At 44.8% G+C, this 25,371-nt stretch overlaps 1 protein-coding gene across 1 annotated transcript in view; it reads left to right on the top strand.

Moving 5' to 3' along the window:
- The first annotated feature begins 4,688 nt into the window (after positions 1–4,688).
- The window catches only part of rpa1 (replication protein A1), a 58,550-nt gene continuing 37,867 nt past the window's right edge, over positions 4,689–25,371 (top strand). The window contains 6 exon segments of the mRNA XM_078548192.1: positions 4,689–4,838; positions 7,846–7,893; positions 9,566–9,638; positions 11,778–11,886; positions 24,228–24,322; positions 24,534–24,553. Coding sequence (XP_078404318.1) covers positions 4,806–4,838; positions 7,846–7,893; positions 9,566–9,638; positions 11,778–11,886; positions 24,228–24,322; positions 24,534–24,553 — 378 coding nt within the window. The 5' untranslated portion in view covers positions 4,689–4,805.

Genomic DNA, 25,371 nt, shown 5'->3' on the forward strand with positions numbered 1-25,371 from the left:
GATGCCCACATCCCATGAACAAATAAAAAAAACACTGGTAAAATTGTTGTGGGGTAGGGGGTGTGCTGTAAAATTCAGCCCTCTCCATACTATAGAAAGGAGATAGAAGCATTGAAGAAAACTGCAAAAAATGTTTACAAGGATGGTACTGGAGTTGATTACAGGTATTGGGAAAGATTGAACAAGTTGGAATGTTTTAACTTACAAAAAGAGACCCCCCCCCACAACCCTTCTGAACTCACATTCCTTGTTAGCCACAGCTCAATGGGTAACAAGGGTTGCCAACTGTGTTTAAATGTATTCCTGGGGGTTGCATCATATGACTCGCTCCACGCTCCAGCCATTATTCGGCCAGCACATCCATCCTTGTGACATACTGCCTTCCGACTCCAACTGGAAAGCAAAAAAACTCAATTCCCATTTGGATGATGCTTGACTGTCAGCCAAACAGCCTTTATTCCCATTGTTATGAAAGTCAAACTTAGCTTAGAGCAGAGCGGAGAGTTGAGGGTAGAGATTGGGAACTTCAACTCCTGATGGACTCTGGAGCTTTGGCGCATGAGCAGACCAGGAGCGGGCTTCACATACGCAAATCGGCATTTTTACATTCTTTGGACCCAGTGCGCCTGTGCATAAGGAAAAGAACAAAGAACAAAGAAAAGTACAGCGCAGGAACAGGCCCTCGGCCCTCCAAGCCTGTGCCGATCATATTGCCCGTCAACTAAAACATTTTGCACTTCCGGGGTCCGTATCCCTATATTCCCATCCTATTCATGTATTTGTCGATCTGCCTCTTAAACACCACTAATGTACCTACTTCCACCACCTCCTCTGGCAGCGAATTCCAGACACTCACTACCCTCTGCGTAAAAAACTTGCCCCGCACATCTCCTCTTTAGTTTTCTCCTCTCACCTTAAATCTATGTCCCCTAGTAATTGACTCTTCCACCCTGGGAAAAAGCTTCTATCTACTCTGTCCATGCCACTCATAATTTTGTAAACTTCTATCGAGTCGCCCCTCAATCTCCGTCGCTCTAGTGAGAACAATCCGAGTTTCTCCAACCTCTCCTCATAGCTAATAACCTCCAGACCAGGCAGCATCCTGGTAAACCTCCTCTGCACCCTCTCCAGCACCTCCATATCCTTCTGGTAATGTGGCGACCAGAATTGCATGCAATATTCCAAGTGTGGCCTAGCCAAGGTTCTATACATCTGCAGCATGATTTCCCAGCTTTTATACTCAATACCCCTGCCGATGAAGGCAAGCATGCCATATGCCTTCCTGACTACCTTATCCACCTGCGTTGCCACTTTATGACCTGTGGACCTGTACACCCGGATCCCTCTGCCCGTCGATGCACTTAAGGGTTCTGCCACTTACTGTACAATTCCTGCCTTAAAAAATGGCACAAAAACCCAGGTCAAGTGAACGGGAGCAAAACGCCATCAAGAAGAGTCCCAGGCAGAGGGCAGGGAGAGGTCCCAAAAGAAGAGTCCCAGAGAGGGGCCAGGGACAGGAAGAGGCCCAAGTTCAGTTAAAATGAGAGGAGCAGAGAAAAAAGGCTCAAATAGGGAAAGGGCTGCAGATAGCAAACTTTAAGTGAAGACAGTTCAAGGGAAGTCCTGGTAATTGAAGACGACTCAGGAAAAGCCCTGAAGATCCAAGAAGGCTGCTGAAGGTTGGTGATGGGCCACTGGGGAAAGGGTACCCCTTTGGAGCAATAGTGTTCTGCTCAGCACAGCTGAAGGTCTGAAATTGTGCTTGTGGATTGGCGTTTGAGTGTATACTCAGCAATCCAGGGGAACGGAGTCTCAGGAGACAAGATTTAAACCCTGCAAAGTGGGCAGTTGTTGATGCCATTCAAGCTGGAGTGACTTTTGGAGAGAATTCCAAGGTTAGACCTTCAAAGGTGAAGCCTGGATGCGGACAGACCGCAGGTGTTCTGCAAAGCAGTCGCCCAGTTTACGTTTGGTCTCTCCAATGTAGGGGAGACCGCATTATCACATTGCAGTTTGTGGAACGGCTACTGCATTTCCTAAACCAGCGACTATGCTTCAAAGCTACTTCACTGGCTGTAAAACACTTTAGGACGACTTGAGGTCGCGAAAGCTAAATGCTCACAGGTCAGAGATGGCGTCCAGTCAGCATCCACCTGGCGCATCTTCCTCCACCTCCTCCTCCTCCTCCTCCTCCAACGTCATCACGCAATGTACGTGTCACCGCTCCGCGAAGCGCCAGGTACAGGCACAGGCGCTGCACGTGCGCAGTGAAGGAAATGAAGCCGAGCCGTCGGGCAGAAGGGCTGACTGCGCTTGCGCATCGCCGGCGCCGAGGGCAGCCGAGCGGCTCGCAGCGGGCCTCAACGTCATCACGTCCTCCCCCCGCCCCTCCCGCCGATTTATAGGCAGCGCCTCTGCGCAGTGAAAGGAATGAAGCCGAGTTACCCGGTGGAGAGGCTGACGGCGCTTGCGCATCGCCAGTACCGGGGTAGTCGAGTGGGAGTGGGAGTGGGAGGGAGTGCGCGCGCTGGGGTAATTTTGGCGCCAGGGTGGAAAGCGGGAGCGGTTGGAAGAAATTTTAAAAGCTGCTGGGGGACTCGGAGCCGGAGTAAAGGATGGCGATTAGACTGTCGGAGGGAGCCATATCGGTGCGTACGCAGCACTTTTTGCCTCATGAAAAATCGATTTTATTTTTCACGCTCTTTGTTGTGTGGACCGGTCAGCCAGTGTCGCAGCGACTAATGCTTAATTAAAGTTGCTTAAATGTGCCGGTGTGCATTGAGAAGGAAGCGGGGAGGGGGGGAATAGCATCAGTTCATTATAAAATGGCATAGTTATGTTTTTAATCCTGTAAAAAGGCAGGGTGTACGTGAGTGAGTGTGGTCGTGCTGGTGGTGGAGAGAACGTGAAGCCTCTGCACTGGGCCCTGGATGTGCAAAACAAGAGTTTAATTTGGCCAATGCTGCAGCCTTTTTAAAAACCTCACAACTTTCCCTTTCGGGTGAAAAGGCAAATGCAGCTGGAGTTAAACTGGGTTATCCCTTACAAGTGTAAATTCCTAGTATTTTTTTTTGATACAGGTGTTGTGAATTTCCAGGGTAACGCGCACAACTTGTGTTTACCTATGTCTCTTAGTGTAAATTAAAATGACTCCAAAAGGCAGCTGGAGGCAGGGCTGCCAACAGTGGGGCCATCAAAGTAAGTCATATTATTTATTGGCTTTACTTGCATGAGGAAAACATGCAGTGGTGGAGATAGGCTTAGACTTGTGTTTCTGTACTGCCTTTCATGTCTCTAGAATTTCCCAAAGTAGCCAAATAAGTGAGTGCACCTTTGACATGCAGTCACTCGTTACGTCAGTGGATATGACAGGCAACTTGTGCCCACAAAGGAAGTAGTTTTGAGTTGCTCTAGCAAAGATTGCACACAGACATATTGGGCTGCACGTGCTCATTTCTGTGCTGTACACTTCTATAGCTCTATAGGTTAAGTCAGTATCTGAAGGAGAAAGGTAAAGTTCTGTTCTTGAAAAACTTTTTCAGGTCAAAAGATCATAAAATGGAATCTGGCAGGAGAATGACTTTTGACATGTTGAGCTTGTGCCAGCTGCTCAAAACAGCATTCCAATTTAGTCCTACACCTTTTGTCCCCTTACTCTGCAAATTAGTCTTCTTTTAAGTACATCTTTATTCAGCCTCTGCTTGCTGCTCCAGGAATTTATGATTAGCAGCAAGTCTAAAGATGCTGCACTTGTTCTGCATTGAAATATTGAATTAATCCCCCTGCCCACCTCTTCCACCTAATTAAGCTATTGCCTCAATTCTTTGAAGGAATTAATTTTTAAAATATAAATTTCTTTTTGTTTCTCAGTATTTCAGATTCTGACTTCACATTGAACTGGATCATTCTATGATTATTGACCCCTAAGGCTGCCACAAATTCGATTCCCTATATGAAGCCTGGGTCATTTATTACCAATTCAAAGAAACCTCAAAAAATAGTGCACCTGCATAGCTGCTTCATGCAGTAGCTATGCAGTACATTTACCAATTTCAACACCAACTACTTTGATGTTCCCAATTTAATTTTGAAGTGACATCACAGAGAAAATAACTATTGTTTTTACATATATTCTGAAGAGGTAAAGCATGTAATCCAGAGATCCCAAACTAGTGCTCTTGGGACATGGGTTCAAATCCCACCATGGCAGCTGGTGGAATTTGAATTTGGTTAATAAAATCTGGAATATAAAACTCATCTCAGCAATAGTGACCATGAAACTGTCATTGACTGTCATACCCACCTGGTTCACTAATGTCCTTTAAGGAAGGAAATCTGCCATCCTAACCTGGCCTGATCTACGTGTGACTCCAGATCCACAGCAATGTGGATAACTCTTAACTGCCCTTTGAAAATAGCCTAGCAAATCACTTGGTTCAAGAGCAAGTAGCGATGGGCCACAAATGCTGGCCTTGCTGGTGATGCCCACATCCTGTGAAAGAATAAATTGACTTCTCATGCTCCTAACCTAGTGTTGTATAACACACCCCTGATGTTAACTGTGTCCTTTTCATTCTTAAAGGTGTCCAAGCATATCAGTTCATCAGGCAACTTTATAATCTCCCACATGTCCCTAACACACAGGATTCCACCAACTTTTTTTTAACTTTTCTGTCTCTGCTGTTTCATTGTGTTATGTAACAAAACTTGGCATCAAGCCACGTGAGATATTAGGCCAGGGTGGAAAGTGGGAGCGGTTGGAAGAAATTTTAAAAGCTGCTGGGGACTAGGAGCCGGAGTAAAGGATGGCGATTAGACTGTCGGAGGGAGCCATATCGGTGCGTACGCAGCACTTTTTGCCACGTGAAAGTCGATTTTATTTTTCACGCTCTTTGTGTGGACCTGTCAGCCAGTGTCGCAGCGAGTAATTCTTAATTAAAGTTGCTTAAATGTGCAGGTGTGCATTGAGAAGAAAAGGGAAGCAGGGAGGGGGGAATAGCATCAGTTCATTATAAAATGGCATAGTTATGTTTTTAATTGTTCCTGTAAAAAGGTAGGGTGTGAATGTGTGTGTGGTGGTGGGAGAGAACGTGAAGCCTCTGCACTGGGCCTTGGATGTGCAAAACAAGAGTTTAATTTGGCCAATGCTGCAACCTTTAAGAACCTCACAACTTTCCCTTTTGGATGAAAAGGCAAATGCAGCTGGAGTTAAACTGGGTTATCCCTTACAAGTGTAAATTCCTAGTATTTTTTTGATACAGGTGTTGTGAATTTCCAGGGTAACGCGCACAACTTGTGTTTGCATATATCTTAGTGTAAATTAAAATGACTCCAAAAGCCTGTCACAAGAGTATCATCAAACAAAATTGATACCGAGCCATAGATGAAGGTGTGAGGACAGATGACCAAGGGTTTGGTCAAATACCTAGGCAGCTGGAGGCAGGGCTGCCAACAGTGGGGCCATCAAAGTAAGTCATATTACTTATTGGCTTTACTTGCATAAGGAAAATATGCAGTGATGGAGATAGGCTTAGACTTGTGTTTCTGTACTGCCTTTCATGTCTCTAGAATTTCCCAAAGTAGCCAAATAAGTGAGTGCCCCTTTGACATGCAGTCACTCGTTACGTCAGTGGATATGACAGGCAACTTGTGCCCACAAAGGAAGTAGTTTTGAGTTGCTCTAGCAAAGATTGCACACAGACACATTGGGCTGCACATGCTAATTTTTGTGCTGTACACTTCTATAGCTCTATAGGTTAGTCAGTATCTGAAGGAGAAAGGTAAAGTTCTGTTCATAAGAAACTTTTTCAGGTCAAAAGATCATAAAATGGAATCTGGCAGGAGAATGACTTTTGACATGTTGAACTTGTGCCAGCTGCTCAAAACAGCGTTCCAATTTAGTCCCCTTACTCTGCAAATTAGTCTTCTTTAAGTACATCTTTATTCAGCCTCTGCTTGCTGATCTAGGAATTTATGATTAGCAGCAAGTCTAAAGATGCTGCACTTGTTCTGCATTGAAATATTGAATTAATCCCCCTGCCCACCTCTTCCACCCAATTAAGCTATTGCCTCAATTCTTTGAAGGAATTAATTTTTAAAATATAAATTTCTTTTTGTTTCTCAGTATTTCAGATTCTGACTTCACATTGAACTGGATCATTCTATGATTACTGACCCCTAAGGCTGCCACAGATTCGATTCCCTATATGAAGCCTGGGTCATTTATTACCAATTCAAAGAAACCTCAAAAATTAGTGCACCTGCATAGCTGCTTCATGCAGTAGCTATGCAGTACATTTACCAATTTCAACACCAACTACTTTGATGTTCCCAATTCAATTTTGAAGTGACATCACAGAGAAAATAACTATTGTTTTTACATATATTCTGAAGAGGTAAAGCATGTAATCCAGAGATCCCAAACTAGTGCTCTTGGGACATGGGTTCAAATCCCACCATGGCAGCTGGTGGAATTTGAATTTGGTTAATAAAATCTGGAATATAAAACTCATCTCAGCAATAGTGACCATGAAACTGTCATTGATTGTCATACCCACCTGGTTCACTAATGTCCTTTAAGGAAGGAAATCTGCCATCCTAACCTGGCCTGATCTACGTGTGACTCCAGATCCACAGCAATGTGGATAACTCTTAACTGCCCTTTGAAATAGCCTAGCAAATCACTTGGTTCAAGAGCAAGTAGTGATGGGCCACAAATGCTGGCCTTGCTGGTGATGCCCACATCCTGTGAAAGAATAAATTAACTTCTCATGCTCCTAACCTGGTGTTTTATAACACACCCCTGATGTTAACTGTGTCCTTTTCATTCTTAAAGGTGTCCAAGCATATCAATTCATCATGCAACTTTATAATCTCCCACATGTCCCTAACACACAGGATTCCACCAACTTGCTTTTTAAATTTTCTGTCTCTGCTGTTTCATTGTGTTATGAAACAAAACTTGGCATCAAGCCACGTGAGCTATTAGGACAGGTCGCGAAAAGCTTAGTTGAAGAGATAGGCTTTAAGGAGCGCCTTAAAGAAGTAAAGAGAGGCAGTGAGACAGCGACCTGGGGAGGAAATTCCTTAACTTAAGACCAGGCATCTGAAAGTGTTTAGCATTAAGTAAATTTGCCTGTTGGTTTAAAGCCCAGACCAGGTAGTATTTTATTGTGAAATGTTGAAAATGTACCCAATATTACTATTGGAGAATGCATTCTCTAAAGTAGGACAGTTTTGACAATCTAAATAGGAACCATAAACATGACTTTAAAATCTAATTAAAGCTGTTAGGCACAACACACTGCTGAAAACTTTTTACTATTTCTTGCTTGATTTGACACTCTCGCTGAGAGGTCAATTTCATGACATGTTTGGTGTCCTTTGAGGTGATATTGGTTGAGATCTACGGTCACGTAATGTGGTGGGCTCCAAGAGGACTGTCATTATTTGCCCTACTTTGTGTTTGTTGTCATTCTTGTTAACATTGAAAATCCGCCAACTTGTGAAACTGCTGCACTTGTTTTTATGCTGATTTGGGGGTGGCACGCAGTGCTGAGACTTTGATTTATGTCTGCAATATGAAGTCTGATGTCATGAATTTGGGGAGATGCTAAAGGGATGGGCAGGACCTTCCTAACTGGAAAAGAAATGTTGCTGTACCTTCCCTGAGATGTAGTGTTTCTGAATAATCTCATATTACAAACTCTCTTTTCAATTTGATTGCGAAGTACTTCAACCAAAAAGCCTGTCTTTTATGGTGACTCAAAGGACTGTTGGTTTGTAATTCCTGTGAAAAGGACAATACACATCTCTGAGTAATAACTCTTCAACTTTGTTTTGTAGTCAATAGTTCAAGGAGGAACTCCTTCACAACCGCTTTTACAAGTTATTGTAAGTATCTTCTTTTCTGTTGTATATTACTGCCTTATAATTATGTCAACTGATTTGGCATTACACATCATGTGAATGTCTCCACTTAACTGTGTGCCAAAAGTGATTTTGCAGTCTTGAGTACCACAGTTTAGCATAAAAACAAGTCCCAGAGCATTGAAACACAGGTTTGAAAATATGAACAATACATCATTTGCCTAATTTGTAATTTGCTAATTTATTCCACTTATTGGTGAGATTTGACTTCAATTCACATACAGAAATTTTTTTTTGCCATAAAATATTAAGTAGTGTTTCTGTTTTCTGCGCCCTCCCCACCCATTTATGTGCCATGGCACTATTGATAGGAAAAAAGGTGAGGATGGAAACTATGACTCCACTGCCAATGATGTTCTTGATATTCCATACTGGGATGGGGAAGAGATTCTTGATTAGCTCAATGTGTTCTCTTCGGTTTCTGTTACCCCTGTAGAAAAATGTGCTTCAAATGTGCCACATTAATAATTCTCAGTTGACCTCACTGTTTCATTACAAGGTGTAATGGAAACATCTAGAGAATTTAAAAAGAATTTAGCATAATATGCTGCTCTTAATAAAAATTTAAAATGAAATTATTGGTTTTGTTGCTGCAGATATTTTGCAGTCAGTTGAACAGAATGGGCGTTGCTTTTGTTCCTGTTCTGTGGGACGACTGTTAATTATTTTCAACACTTATTTATTCCCTCCTACCAAAGATAATTGAACAGAGTGGCTCGTTTAGAGCAGCAGAAACATCACAGGGATAGACCTAGAACTGTAGGATAGAGTTTTCTTTTCGAGCGCAGTTAGTGATTCAAGAACACATTGTGCTCAAAATTGAGCTAATTTTGAGAAGTGCTTTTTTTCCCTGAATTTCCACCCCTAATTCACTTGCAACACAAAATCTGCCATGAACCAGCACAATCATGTATTTTAAAATATAATTTTAATAAGTAAAGCTCTGCTTTAAAAATTGATATATTTGATTGTGATAATTTGGTGCAGTATGATTAATGCAGCTAAAAATGTGTTTGTCATGAAATTAACGTGTCAGTGCAGCACCTGTAAGTAACCTGAATTTAAACTGCTGAAAATGACTTTAAAGAAATATTCAGAACCATTTGCTAGTAAGATTGAGATATGGTAGACACTTTCCTACCATGTGTAAAAAAAAAAAAACCTTCAAAAGCTATTACAACAGGTCCATGAGTGCCCAAAAGGACCAGCTCAATTTTTAAAGTTTCCTTGAAGGCCTGCAAAGTTGGCAGAAATTTCCAGTGGTGGTTACTTCACCTTGGATGAGGCCACTTTTGTCGAACACCATGTTTATTCGACTAGTGCAAAAAATCAGGGAAACTCAATCTTTTGACCGCATTCCATTAATTTCTGGCAAATTGCACCAAAAAAGCCAACAAAACCAAATAGAAACTCCACCCTTTTGGTTCTCTCTTCTAAGTTTCACATCGGGCTTCAACACAGCTGTTAGGATTGCAGCATTAAATTGTTCAAGTTTTGGTAATCCCAGTTTGGATGAATCTGCAAACTGGAAATGGCCCCTTCTGCTTACTATCAAGCAAATCAATTGTATTGTATAGTTGTTGTTTACAGCCAATATTGTTTCTGCCATATAAACAATTTATCTTGATTCACATAGAGTATCCGACGCATTACAAATGGGCCCCCGAGGTATCGCGTACTAATGAGTGATGGAATCAATACGCTGTCTTGTAAGTATTGCAGATCAGAATTTGTTTGCATTGGCTAACTAAAAATAATTTAATTGTTCAACCAATTCATTGAATTTTATGTAACATGCTAGCATGCTAATAATGGATCATGGATTTACTTCCTGCAATTTTAAACTGGAACTACTCTACAACCACTTGTATGGTGCTTTTAACATACATTTGTGAAGTACCTTCAAGTTAAGGCAGGAATTGAAAAATGATTGAAAACTTGCCTGCAGACATAGATTTTGAGGAGGAGAAATGTGCCAAGCTCCAGCGTGTGTTTTTTAAAATAATTTGAGCACAGGACCATGATAATTGAGGGCCTTGCAGTGGAGCAAGGTGGAGGGAAGGAAGCCCAAACCTAAAAGCTAAGGTTGCGCACATGCAGGAGCGGGTTACATGTGGAATGTTGAAGGATTTGGACTTCTTATAGTTTGAACTAGTTAGCTTTGATCTGACGGTTGTTTAGCTGGAGGAAGGTCTTCTTACCCACGACTTGATGTTTGGTCAGCAGCAGCAGTTGTGTAGTTGAGGTATAGTCGGAAGTCTCAGTATAACGTTTGGGTAGGAACACCATGTTTGCAGCTTATGTTGCTGAGAAGTGCAGAGCTCCCAGTCTTTACCAAAGATAGGATCAACCCACGTTGCATGTGAGCTAGTTCAAAGTCTGATGCCCTGTGTTGGAGGAGCTGCAGCTTTGTCCAGTTAACATTGGGAAAACTGAACCAATTCGCCTCCTCAAATTGTCTCAAGCTGAACTGGACTATCTGTGGTCTTCCTGTCCTATTTGTCTGAGTTGAGCTTCTGATCCCATGTCCACTCCATCACAAAGGATGCCAACTTCAATCTCCAGCATTGCCCACCTCAACCCAAGTTCTGTCCTGCACTTAGTCCCACTCATCTATGAAATCTATCCTTATTGACCTACATTTGGCTGCTGGTTTCCCTGCAACTTAAAATGATCATCCTCTTGTTTAAATCCCTTTGTGGCTTTACCTTGTCCTATTTCTGTAGCTTCTACACAATCTGAACTCTGTGCCTGTGAGTCTGGCCTCTTATGGACCCCACAAACTGTTCGCCAAACCATTGGTGCCTTGCCTTCAGCTGCCTAAGCTCCATGCCCTGTGCTCTGGTACTTGTTTCATTTCTGCCTCCAATTCTTCCTTTTAAGTCATTCCTTAAAACCCACCTCTTTGACCAAGCTTTTAGTTTCGCCACCTAATGCTTCTTTAACTTGGTGTCCATTTTTATCTGATTTCACTGTTGTGAAGTGTCTTCGGATTGTTTCATATGTTAACAGTGTGTTTTAATGCAAAGTTTTGTTATCTTTGCCAGCCTTTTTAGCTGGCAATTGGTACTTTGCAAAACTTCAAAGAAAAGTTGGACGGTGATCATTCAGATTTATCATTGAGATCATTTTCAATATGGAAATGTTGCTTGAAGGAATTTGCATTGTTAAATTTAAATGTTAATGAATTGCATGAACATTTATCTGATAATATTGGAAATATTTTGGAATAAAAAGGTCAAAATATTCTTTTTGCTTTCCAATTCTTTAATTACACAATAAAACCTCTGATCAACATAATCACGACAGTTTTATTTAAAGAATATTAATTAGCAGTTGATGAATTGATGAGGGGTCAGAGGTAACCCTGAAATATTAGTGAGGCAGCAGGTTTTACATCTTAACCGCTTCCTTTTTTTCCCAATTTTTCCATGGCCCTTGCCACTCACTATCTGTTAACTCTTGCAACGCCACAACCCTCACTCGAGGAACACATATCTAATTCTGGCCTTTTGTGCATTTTCAATCCATAATTGCTCCACCATTGATGGCTGTACCTTCAGTTGTCTAGGCCCTGAGTTCTGGAATTCCCTCCCTATATCTCTCTACCCTACTATCCTCCTTAAGGCACTTCTTAAAATCTACCTTTTTGACCAAACATTTGGTCATCTGACTTAATATCTTCCATTTGTGGCTTGCTGTCATACTTTCCTTTATAACACTCCTGTTAAGTGCCTTGAGACTTTTTGTTACATTAAAAATGCAATAAGTTGTTGTTGTTGTAGAGTTGGGATGCAAGATGCTAAGTGCTGTTAAGATCAATTTAAAGTAAAATTCTTATCCTCTAGCTTTCCTGCTTGCAACTCAGCTGAACTACATGGGTGATGAGGGCCTCATTGCAGTAAACTGCGTCTGCCAGATCAACCGGTTCATCTGTAATACAATGAAGGATGGAAGGTACATGAGCATTGAAAATTATATTAATGTTTAAATGGTATGGGGTTTCCCTGTACAATAAAGGACACTCTCACCTGGGCTGGAGGGGGAGAAGATTCAAGGGTAAGTGACAAATATACTTAACAATGTCTGATTCAAGAGCAGCAAAGAAGAGAAGATTGGCAAAGACGACGTGTATGGATCAAATCGGTGAATAAGTTTGAGAGAACTTGCATTTATGTAACATCTTGTCCCAAAGTAGTAGTAATGCTCTCATCCCTAAGTCAGTTATGGTAGTTGTGGCTTTATGTCTAACTCTAGAGACTTGAGCACAGGGAATTGTGAATCTTTGGAATTCTCTACCCTGGAGGGCTGTGGAAACTCAGTCATTGAGTATGTTTAAGGTAGAGATTGATAGATTTCTGATTAACAATAATGTAAAGGGTTGTGGGAAAGTGTGGGTAAAAGGATAAAAAGTGTTTGGTGAGCCATGATTGCGTTGAATGGCCTTCTGTTCCTATATAATCTAGGCTGATACCCCAGTGCAGTACTGAGGGAGTAGTGTGCTGTTGAAGACACCACCTTTTGGATGAAACAATAAACTTAGGCAGGGTTTGGAAATCAGATGGATGTAAATGATTCCAAGACACTGTTCGAAGAAGAGCAGGAGAGTCCTTCCCAGTGCCCTGGCCAATACTTAAGTCTCAGCCTACACACTAAATCAAATTATCTGGCCATTATCCCATTGTAATTTTTGGGAGCTTGTGTATAAATTGTGCTGCGCTTCCCAATATGACAGCAATGAGTAAACTTTCATAAATATTTAATTGGTTCTAAAGTGCTTTGGGTCATCCTAAGACAGTGAAAGGTGCTATATAAACACAAGTTGTTTCTTTCTAGTCAGTTACACAGGAAAATACAGCCGATTTACACTCAGCAGGGTCTCAGAGACATAAAAGAAGAGCTAGCCTGGTAGTATGGGTTGATACAACTATTGCCCAAGACGCTGATATAACTTCCTTGCTGCTCTTTTATAGAGCCATAGAATATTTTATATTGAGTTTCACAGGGTCATGGTTTAATGTCTCAGTGGCACCTCTAAAGATGGCATCAGGGTTTCACTGAAATGTCAGCCTAAATTATGTGCACAAATTTTGAAATAGGCCTTGAGCCCATGAAGATGGGTAATATTTAAATAATGACAGGGATTTTTTTTATTAGAGCTCAAAATAATAAAATGGTGCAGATTCTGTGCTGTTGGAAATAGTAATGTGATGTGCCACTGTCTGTTTCCAATATTCAATTTCAGGTGAAATATGCAGTTATCATTTGAAGTGTCAGTTTCTGTTTTTTAAAAATAAAAATGGCTTCTATGGTAATATGAGCTAAGATGCAGTGAGCTGTCCTTGTACCAGGCTTATCCAGACACTTGGATAAATTTGATGGGCCAGTGAAAGTGAAGTAACGGTGTTTCTTTCTGGAGATAGTGTTTTCAGTTAGGATATTGCAATAAGAAACAAACTACCTCAATGCACCTCCTGTATTTTTTTGAGGATACCCTCCATTGTGTTTTGTGGCACTACCACCGTGCTAAATGAGATAGATTTTAAACAGATCTAGCAACTCAAGACTGGGCATCCATGAGGTGCTTTGGGCCATCATCAGCAGCAGAATTGTACTCTAACACAATCTGTAACCTCATGTCCCAGCATATCCCCCACACTTCTATTACCATCAAGCCTGGCTCAATGAAGAGTGCAGGAGGGCATGCCAGGAGCAGCACCAGGCATGCTTAAAAATGAGATGTCAACCTGGTAAAGCTATAACACAGGACTATTTGTGTGCCAAACAGCATAAGCAGCAAGTGATAGACAGAGCTAAGCGATTCCACAACCAACGGATCAGCTAAGCTCTGCAGTCCTGCTGCGTCCAGTCGTGAACGGTGGTGGACAATTAAACAACTCAGGAGGAGGAGGTTCCACAAATATCCCCATCTTCAATGATGGGGGAGCCCAGCACATCAGTGCAAAATATAAGGCTGAAGCATTTGCTACAATCTTCAGCCAGAAGTGCTGAGTGGATGATCTGTCTCGGCCTCCTCTGGAGGTGCCAGTTTTCAGCCAATTCGATTCACTCCACATGATGTCAAGAAACGGCTGAAGGCTTTGGATAATGCAAAGGTTATGGACCCTGACAATATTATGGCAATAGCACTGAAGACTTGTGCTCTAGAACTTGCCATGCCTCTAGCCAAGCTGTTCCAGTACAGCTACAACACTGGCATCTACTGGCCATGTGGAAAATTGCCCAGGTATGTCCTGTCCACAAAAAGCAGGACAAATCCAACCTGGCCAATTACTGCCCCCTCAGTCTGCTGTCGATCATCAGTAAAGTAATGGAAGAGCTCATCAACAGTGCTATCGAGTGGCACTTGCTTATCAATAACCTGCTCGCTGATGCCCAGTTTGGGTTCTGCCAGGGCCACTCAGCTCCTGACCTCGTTACAGCCTTGGTTCAAACATGGACAAAAGAGCTGAACTCGTGAGGTGAGAGTGACTGCCCTTGACATCAAGGCAGCATTTGATCGAGTGTGGCATCAAGGAGCCCTAGAAAAACTGGAGTCAATGGGAATCGGGGAAAACACTCCACTGGTTGGAATCATACCTAGCACAAAGGAAGATGTGGAGGTCAGTCATCTCGGCTCCAGGACATCACTACAGGAATTCCTCAGGGTAGTGTCCTCAGCCCAACCATCTTCAGCTGCTTCATCAATGACCTTCCTTGCATCATAAGGTCAGAAGTGGGGATGTTCGCTGATAATTGCACAATGCTCAGCACCATTTGTGACTCCTTAGATACCAAAGCAGTCCATGTCCAAATGCAGCAAAACCTGGACAATATCAAGCCTTGGGCTGACAAGTAACATATGCATCACACAAGTACCAGGCAATGACCATCTCCAGCAAGAGAGAATCTTACCATCGACTCTTGACGTTCAATGGTATTACCATCACTGAATCCCCCACTATCAATGTCCTGGGGGTTACCATTGACCAGAAACTGAACTGGACTAGCCATATAAGTACTACGGTTACAAGAGCATGTCAGAGGCTGTGAATCCTGTGTCGAGTAACTCATCTCCTGACTCCCCAAAGTCTGTCCACCATCCACAATTCAGGAGTGATAGAATGCTCCCCCCCTTGCCTGGATGAGTGCTGTTCGACAACACTAGAAGCTTGACACCATCCAGGATAAAGCAGCCTGCTTGATTGGCACCATATCCACAAACATTCACTCCCTCCACCACTGACGCACAGTGTACACCATCTACAAGATGCACTGCAGGAATTCACCATAGCTCCTTAGACAGCATCTTCCAAACCCACGACCACTACCATCTCAAAGGACAAGGGCAACAGATAGATGGGAACATCACCTGGAAGCTCCCCTCCAAGATACTCCCCATCCTGACTTGAAAATATATCCCCGTTCCTTCACTGTTGCTGGGTCAAAATCCTGGAACTCCCTCCCTAACAGCACTGTGGGTGTACCTACACCATAGGGACTGCAGCGGTTCAAGAAAGCAGCTTACCATCTTCTCGGGCAACCGGGGATAGGCAATAAATGCTGGCCCAGCCAGCGAAGCCCACATCCCATCAATGAATGGAAATTTTTTTTTAGCTGGCCCTAGAAATATAATCTTGGCTTACCACTTATTGCACTCGAAGGGAAAAAGTAGTGAACCAGTCTGAATTTTTTTTGACAGTGCTAAGACTGATCCATTGCCTCGGCAATCAACACAGAAATTTCCTGGAGCTGCTCATTTGGAGATTGGGCTTGTCTGGCTCCAGATAAACTGAAGATGGGATAGCAGACAAATTACAAATGGAAGCATTGTTACATACAACAGGAAGTAACTAACCACAAGAATGGCATTGATTTTTTTGAATATTTGGCTATATTTCACAGAACAATCTTGCAGTCCATTTGGACTTATGTTAGCATTCATTTGAAAGAGAGAGCACTCTCGTCCACTAGTGGATTGCTCGTGCCAACTGTTAATGCAAGGGTCATATTACTTGCTGCTGCTTCAGTTCTCTTCCTGACCCACGGCACTGCAATCTCCACCACGGGTAGGGCAAGGAGGCAGGTCCCAACTCCACCCCAGCTGGAACAGGGATCAAACAGTGTGCTGTTGGCACCAGTCTGATCCACACAGGCCATCCAGCCAACTGGCCTTCCAAGGAGTCCGAATTGCTGGCAATGTACTCTTTTTTTACAATCTTATTGTATTCCGGAGATAGGAATAGTGGTGGTAGAGGCTCCAATTCTCTTTCTATTAAATGGCTGACCAGGAATCTCTCCCTCTCTTCCCACTTCCCATTGGCGCATACTGGAAGGATTTGTTAATTGATACTCACATCTGTTGGGCATATTATGAACGCACTTTTCTCGGCCATCAAGTCCTGGAGCAGAACTTGAACCAGGAGCTACTGGCTTGGAGGCAGGCACGCTACCCGCTGGGCCACAAACTTTCTTATCACTACTTGCCATGATTGAAAACGTGAACGTCTTTCATTGCTTTCCCACTGTCTGAACTATGTTCTCCCATTAATGATCAACCACCCCACTTCTCTTCCACTATCCCCTCTCCCGCTCCATACCTTGGGTAACACTGCAGCTACAACAATGAAAAGAAAGTAAATTCAGTTCTGCAGCATTTCCCTCTCATCTTTGCAACTTAAAACACCTCTATTGTGCTGCATTTAATATATAATATCGAATCTTGTAATGGAGAAAGTTTAATTTAGGATTGAACGCACTAAACAGGAGCAGGATTAGACTGAATGGTCCACTGAGTCCGCTCTAAAGGAACAACCATCGTGCAGAAAGAGTACCTATATCTTATTCGGAAGCACAATAAGCCCTGTAATCTAACTGCCAAGATGTTTTGACAGTGGACAATTTAGTTTTCCGACTGCAGTGCTGAAGTTGGCAAAGCCCATAACCAGCTCTAGTGCACATATGAACAAATTTGTGCTGGATCCAAGTTCAATTTGAAACGTGTGAAAAGAGTTGTATTCTCTTTCTTTCTTTAGCTGCCATGCACCATTCCACACTACTTAACCTAGCATGTCCCAGAAAGATTATATTTACATTGTTTTATTTAACACTACAAGGCACTTTTATACAACATAAATTGCTGGAACAATTCAGATCTGGCAGCGTCTGTGAATAGAGAAATGGAGTTAATATTTCAAGTCCATATGACACTTCTCCAGAACTGAAGAGAAGCTACTTTTATTTATTGGTTGGACAGCCTGTCTCAATTTTGTTCCAAGTTTGTTCCCCTTCATAACAAAAGTTGTTTGCATACATCAGATGTCACCAATATTATGCACAACCTAATGATTTCTCAGGCTCTTTCTGAAACTGGCCCCTGAATAGTGTGGTGTTAATGCTCCGAATTGCATATTTACAGGAATATAAGTGTAGGGTACTGAAAAGTCCATAAATAGATGAGAACAAACCCTGGCCTTGATTTTAAATAGTATTTTAAAAATAATGGCAGATTAGAAAAATCAAGTTGAGCGAGTCGCAAAGAGTCCAATGAAGAGCAGAGGTCTTAAATTTAACCCAAATTAGTGGTTATGTTGCCTGCATATTCTATCAATCTATTTTGTTCCCTCCCATATCAAATGCATCAAGGACTGAAGGAAGGTAGGTACTTGCACCTTGACACATGATCACAGCTCTGGAACTGCTGCTTATTGGCCTTGTAGAAGTCTGATGTGAAACATTCCCTGTTGGGAGACTAACCCAAAAGACAAATGCACCCAACAACAAGGATGAATATAGTCAAAACCTCACTAGGGAGTCTTTTCTATGCTGAAACCATTTCCATTTGGCTCAGCATTGACTGCATCTTGTTCAAGTTCAGATATTCAATGTTCCAACTCCAATTACAAGCACTCAGGTTTGGATCAGTGAAAATAGTTGCCACTATGTCAGGATTTGAATAACACATTTGTATAACACCTCAGGATAGTGCTGAGGAGTGTTGCATGCCAGACATGCTATCTTTTAAGTGAGACATGATTCTGAGGCCCTGTCTGCCTCCCTGTGCTATTCCAGGGTGAGCAGTGTCCTGGCCAGCCCCACTTTAAACTTTATTCATAAAATATCTTCAATCACATTCAAAACCATTTCAAAAACAACATTACAAGGGTACAATCCAGGTTAAACTTTTACAAAATGTATCACCAGGTGCATCAGTACAAACAATATTACAATCATTTACAGCCTTTCATTTTGATCTGTACAGCCCGAGGGGCTCTAAACAGTTCCCAGTCTCTCGGTGCGCTGTGGTAGAAAGGTCTTAGACAGCGACCCTTCCCCATTGCCCCTTTGCGGCAGCTGCCCCAAGCTTTAGTGCGTCCCTCAGCACGTAGTCCTGGACTTTGGATTGTGCCAGTCCGCAACAATCGGTCGGGGACAACTCTTTGTGCTGGAAGACCAACAAGTTTCGGGCAGACCAAAGCGCGTCTTTCACCGAGTTGATGATCCTCCAGCTGCAGTTGATGTTTGTCTCGGTGTGTGTCCCTGGGAACAGCCCGTAGAGCACAGAGTCCTGTGTCACAGAACTGCTCGGGATGAACCTCGACAGCAACCACTGCATCTCTCTCCAGACTTTCTTTGCAAAGGCACAATCCACAAGGAGGTGAACAACGGTCTCTTCCCCACCACAGCCACCTCGAGGGCAACGTGCAGAGGGGGTGAGCCTCCTGGCGTGTAGGAAGGATCTAACGGGGAGGGCCTTTCTCACCACCAGCCAAGCTACGTCTTGGTGCTTGTTGGAAAGTTCTGGCGATGAGGCATTCTGCCAAATGACTTTGACAGTCTGCTCGGGGAACCATCCCACAGGGTCCACCCTCTCCTTTTCCCTCAGGGCCTCTAGGACGTTACGTGCTGACCACTGCCTGATGGACTTGTGGTCAAAGGTGTTTTTCTGCATAAATTTTTCCACCAGGGACAGGTGGTACGGCACGGTCCAACTACTTGGAGCGTTCCGCGGCAGCGTGGCCAGACCCATCCTTCGCAACACCGGGGACAGGTAGAACCTCAGCACGTAGTGACACTTGGTGTTTGCGTACTGAGGGTCTACGCACCGCTTGATGCAGCCACACACAAAGGTGGCCATCAGTATGAGGGCGATGTTGGGCACGTTTTTTCCCCCTTTATCTAGAGGCTTGTACATCGCGTCCCTGCGGACACGATCCATTTTCGACCTCCAGATAAAGCGGAAGGTGGCTCGAGTGATCGCCATCACGCAGGAGTCTGGAATGGGCCAGACCTGCGCCACGTACAGCAACAGCGAGAGTACCTCACACCTGATGACCAGGTTCTTACCCGCAATGGAGAGGGAGCGTCGCTCCCACATGCCCAGTTTCCTTTTCATCATAGCCACTCGCTCCTTCCAGTTTCTAACGCATGCCCCGGTCCCTCCGAACCATATCCCCAGCACCTTCAGGCCGTCAGCCCTGACAGTGAAGGGGACAAAGGATCGGTCAGCCCAGTTCCCAAAGAACATGGCCTCGCTCTTCCCACGATTTACCTTGGCTCCCGAGGCCAGTTCGAACTGGTCGCAGATGTGCATCAGTCTGCGCACCGACAGCGGATCCGAGCAGAAGACGGCGACGTCGTCCATGTACAGGGAGGCTTTTACCTGAGTGCCTCCACTGCCTGGGATAGTCACTCCTCTTATGCCCGGATCCTTCCTGATGGACTCGGCAAAGGGTTCTATGCAACACACGAAAAGGACAGGCGAGAGAGGACAGCCCTGCCTGACTCCAGATTTAATCGGAAAGCTATCTGTTTCCCACCCATTGATTGAGACTGCGCTACTGATGTTAGTGTAGAGCAGTTGGATACAATTTCGAATTCCCTCCCCAAACCCCATTTTGGAGAGCACATCCCCCATGTAGGTGTGCGATATTCTGTCAAAGGCCTTCTCCTGATCCAAGCTGATGAGGCAGGTATCCACACCCCTGTCCTGTACATAGGCAATCGTATCCCTGAGCAGCGCCAGGCTGTCAGAGATCTTCCTGCCTGGCACAGAGCAGGTCTGGTCAGGGTGAATCACCAATTCCAGAGCGGATTTGACCCGATTGGCGATGACCTTGGACAGAATCTTATAGTCCACATTCAACAGTGAAATGGGTCGCCAATTTCTAATTTCCTCCCTTTCCCCCTTGTGCTTGTAGATGAGGGTGATGATGCCTTTCCTCATGGATTCTGACATACTACCGGCCAGGAGCATACTCTCGTACACTCCTAGCAGGTCTGGGCCGATCAAGTCCCACAGAGCCGAATACAACTCCGCCGGCAAGCCGTCGCTTCCGGGAGTTTTACTCTTCTCGAAGGACTCAAGGGCCTTAGTCAGTTCATCAGGAGTTAGCGGTTTGTCTAGGCTCTCCCGCGTACTGTGGTCTAAGACCTCCGTGATAGAGGACAGGAAGGACTGGGAGGCCGTGCTGTCCGTGGGCTTCACGTCATACAATCCGGCATAAAAGGATTTGCTGATCCTCAGAATGTCGGACCGTGATGACTTTACTGAGCCGTCTTCTTCCTTCAGGCTGCTGATCACAGAGCGCTCTCTGTGTACCTTTTGGAAGAAGAAACGTGAGCACGTCTCATCCTGCTCCACGGAGCGGACTCTGGAACGGAAGATGATCTTGGAGGCCTCCGAGGCAAAGTGCGAGGCTTGCTGGCCCTTCACCTCTTGGAGCTCCTCCTTGACATCGACCCCCATCGACCGCAGCCGGAACAGATTCTGCATCTTTTTCTGGAGTCGGGACATTTCCCTCTGTTCCTTTCTAGCTTTCTGGGTGCCTTTGAGGATGAAAAACCTCTTGATGCTTCCCTTGATCGCTTCCCACCAGTGTGTCAGGGACTCAAAGAGGGGTTTCACGGTTCTCCAACCTTTGTAATCCCTCTTGAGCTCCTCAATGTTCTCTGGGGTCAGCAGTTGCACATTTAGCTTCCATGTCCCCCTGCCCACCCTCAGGTCCTTCTCCAAGTGGCAGTCCGCCAGTAGGAGGCAGTGGTCAGAGAAGAACACCGGCTTGACCTCGGTGGATCTGACTGTGAATGCACGGGACACAAACAGGAAGTCTATCCTGGAACGAATGGACCTGTCTGGCCGCGACCAGGTGTATCTGCGCTGCGCTCCGTCTGCAGGGTTGCTGAAGACGTCGTGCAGCTTGGCATCCTTAACTGTTTCCATCAGGGATCTGGACGTAGCGTCCAATCTGCTGCCGGCCCTGCCGGATCGTCCAGCCGCATCGATGATGCAGTTGAAGTCCCCGCCCAGAATGACCGGCCTGGAGGTCGCCAGCAGCAGTGGGAGCTGCTGAAAAACCTCCAGCCGCTCAGCCCCTTGTGCCGGGCCATACACGTTAATTAACCGGAGTGGGGCGTTCTTCTACATTACGTCTGCTACGAGGAGTCGCCCGCCCACCACCTCCTTGACCTCGGAGACGGTGAAGTTGCCTCCCCGCAGCAGAATACCCAGGCCGGAGGAACGAGAGTCGTTTCCGCCCGACCAGATCGATGGCCCTTGGGACCACCATCGTGACCATTGCCTGTAGGAGCTGAGGTGCGGTATCGCACACTCCTGCAGAAACAACAGGTCAGCTTTGACCTTGGCTAGGTAGTCCAAGGTCGCAACACATCGCGTAGTAGATTTAATGCTACGCACATTTATGGATACAATCTTTAAACCCATTTTAAAGCATTTATTCTCCTACCAAACCCACTGTCTCTGAGAGTCCCAGACCTTTAGTCTGCTCCTTCATACCCGTAGTGAGCTCAAATTCCTTCACTTTGGATGGGCTGAGGTAGATCTCTTTGGCCGTGTTCTGCTCCAGTGGCATCTGGAGGTTCACGTAGAGAGCGGGTTTTGAGATGACCTTTGCTGGAGAAGCTTCTCCAAAACTCACCCCCTCTGGGGTGTTGCTGTTCCCGGCTTCCTGGAGCTGGGGTGCGATGATTGCCTCACTGCTCCCAGATTCCAGGGGCTGTGGTGCACTGGCCTCCTCAGGTTGCAGGCAAAGTTGGGGTGCGCTGGTCTCCTTGTTGTCTCCAATTTTCTGGAGCTCGGGTGTCTCGTCCTCCAACGCCCTGGAGCTTTGCCGCCTCTTCTGTCGGTGCCGCCCTGGCACTTCATCATCCGAAGAGCTGCTGCCTTTGTCATCCGTGTCGGATGGGAGACGCCTCTTGCCGCTTCTCTGGGAAATGCCTTTGCTTCTTCTTCGCTCCCTCTTACTTTTCTTCTTCTTCACCGTCCGCCACTCCCCCTGCTGCTTTTCCACTGCTGCCTCCTCCTCCATTGATTCGCTGTCCTGAGGACTGGGAGGTTCAGGGGGTAGTGCTGTTGGTTGGCTCTCTGTTGCCTCAATCTCTTTCTCCACCTTGTCTCTCTCTGTGTCCTCCTTTGTCCCGTTGAGCTCCCTGGGGGCCTTGGTGGTTGGAGTGACACGAAACATTTCTTCTGCTTCCCCCTGGTCGGCTTTGGCTGCCTGTGCGTAAGTACGGCAGCGTTTGGGGCAGGTCCTGTAGAGGTGACTTGCCTCGCCACACAGGTTGCAGCACTTGGCCTGTTTGCAGTCTTTTGTCTGGTGCCCTTCCTGTTTGCAGATCTTGCAGAGGGAGGCGCTGCAGTTGGCCGCCACATGACCAGCCTTGCCGCATGAGCGACAATGCTTGGGTTGCCCAGCGTAGACCAGGTAGCCACGGTTTCCCCCGATAGCGAAACTGGAAGGAGGGTGGAAAATGGCTCCCTTACCATCGGTCTTTAGCGTGACCTTAAACAGGCGTTTGCCTGTCCAGATCCCCAAGTCGTCTCGAATCTCGGTGCCTCTCCCCACCTTATCGAAGTACCTGGTGAGGAAGGTGACCACGTCGGCGACAGGGACGAAGGGGTTGTACACATGCACCATCACCTCACGTTCCCGTTGCAACGGCAGAGAAAAGTGCGGCTCCGCCGTCAGGATCTTCATCTCCGGCAGGTCTCTCTTCTCCTCGCACACCCTCAGGAGCCGGACGCAGTCTGCCACCCGCTTGAACGTCACGTCAAAATAACCACCTTTGCGGGAGTCGTGCAGGGTGAAGATCTCCGGAGCTTGGAAGCCGCACGCCTTCAACAGGATCCTCCTGGTGAAGAAGCCCCGATCCATAGGTGATCCTCCTTCGCTGTGGTTCACCGTGACTCGGACGGTGATAGGTAACCCACGGTATGGATTTGGATTGCGATTGGTTATCGCCCTTCCATCCCGACCTTGCCTTGGCAGGACCATGGTGTCGCCCCTGCAACACTTGATCTTAGCCAAAAGGCCGAGAAGCCAGCCCCACTTTAAAACCAATTAACTGGTCATTTATTTAATTGCTGATTGTGAGACCTTGCTGTATGCTAATTGGCTGTGAAGTTCTTTGAAAAGTCTTACTTTATGCTCAATCTGTCTCACTTTTGTTTCTTCCTTTGTCTTTGCCTTTTTAAAAAAAAAAATACAAATCAGCTATCTGTGCACATCCAATCAACCTTTTCCTTTCTAAGCTTCTGTGCCTATATTTATCATGGAAAGCTTGTTACACTTTAATTACATCCTCTCATCCTCATTAGGGTTAAGTCATGTGTTGAAGTTTGGATGCAAATTGGACGATGAACCATGAAGCAGTGTATGGGGGTGTGTGTGGGTGCACATAGAAATGTTGAGGGGCAACATGGTTGGGAGCACATGGATGATATTATAGAATAGAAAGTTATGTGCTTTTGGGGCAGCAGTTGATGAGCTTGACAGTGGTTGAGTGGGTGGCACAACAGGACAATGTTGGGGGTGCTTGGCGCAGTAGGCATGAGTGCATTTAACTCGAAATGGAATGGTGTTTGGGATGCGTTTTTAAAAAAAAAAGGTGATCCTTGGATTTAATGTAGGTGTAAACTGAAAGAAGCTTAAATAGTAATTTAACGTTGCTGATAGTATGAGGTTCAGTTCTTAAGTCACTTTTCTTCAATTTGTTAAACCTATTCCATTAGATTGCCTTATTATTCCTGCAAAAAAATCTACTGTCTTAGTGCCAAGATTCATTTTAAAAATTCATGATCCTCTAAAGCAGTTCTAATTTGGTGGAGGTTTCATCTCATTAAAGGATTTCAATCTTTTGCTACAGATTGGACTGTCTCACCTCTTGCTGGGATGTGGTAAATGTGACTGTGTGACTATTCATAGAATTAAAAGATTAGCAAATTAGTAGGCTAAGCAAGTGGTCATTTATATGCTTGATTTATTTTTCCCCCATTCTAGACGTGCAGTGGTGATTGTTGACTTGAAAGTTGTCAAAACAGCCGATCAGGTGAATGGGAAAATTGGTAATCCGGTACCAATCAACGAAGGCAAGTGTCATCTAATAGAGTTTTTTCACATAGTTTAACTTGTATTAAAGATGAGTATGTTTGGTTATGATACATTAGTATGATTCCATGCTTTGATTTGAGTGGGTGGAAAAGTGGCAAATGGAATTCAATCCAGGGAAGTGTGAGGTAATGCATTTGGGGAGGGTGAACAAAGCTAGGGAATACTCAATAAATGGGAGAACATTGACAGGGGTAGAGAAAGTTAGAGACCTTGGAGTGCAAGTCCATAGGTCCCTGAAGGTGGCAGGACAGGTGGATAAGGTGGTAAAGAAAGAAGATGGAATGCTTTCCATTTATTGTATGAGGTTTTGAATACAAAAGCAGGGATGTAATGCTGGAACTTTATAAAACGTTGGTTAGGCCACAGCTGGAATTTTGTGTCCCGTTCTGGTCACCACATTACAGGAAGGACATAATTGATGTGGAGAGAGCACAGAGGAGATTTACAAGAATGTTGCCAGGGCTTGAAAATTGCAGCAATGAAGAAAGATTGGATAGGCTAGAACAGAGGAGGCTGAGGGGTGACATCATTGAGGTGAACAAAATTGAGTGGCCTAGATAGGGTAGTTTGGAAAGAGTTTCCCCTAGCTGAGGGGTCAGTTACAAGTGGATTAGATTTAAGGGGATTGGAAGGATTAGAGGAGGCATGAGGGAAAACTTTTTCACTCAGAGGGTGGTGAGTGTCTGGAATTCACTACCTAAATTGGTGGTTGAGGCTGAAATGCTCAACTCATTTAAAAGGTACCTGGATATGCACCTGAAGTGTTGTATCCTGCTAGGCTACAAACCAGGTTGCTTGAAAGTGGGATTAAAAATGAGCAGCAAGCTGCTTTTTTTCCCCCTCCTTTTTAATGGTCAGCGCATGGGCTGAATGGCCTCTTCCTGTGCTGTAACATTTCTATGGTATGCAAAATAAAATTAAGTTGAGCTTTGATTTTTCTAGGTTTCTCTCTCTCTCTCTCTCTCTCTCTCTCTCTCTCTCTCTCTCTTCCCTCTCTCTCTCTCTCTCTCTCTCTCTCTCTCTCTCTCTCTCT

This window comes from Cetorhinus maximus, chromosome 9 (assembly GCF_964194155.1).
Source record: "Cetorhinus maximus chromosome 9, sCetMax3.hap1.1, whole genome shotgun sequence".
Lineage (NCBI taxonomy): Eukaryota > Metazoa > Chordata > Chondrichthyes > Lamniformes > Cetorhinidae > Cetorhinus > Cetorhinus maximus.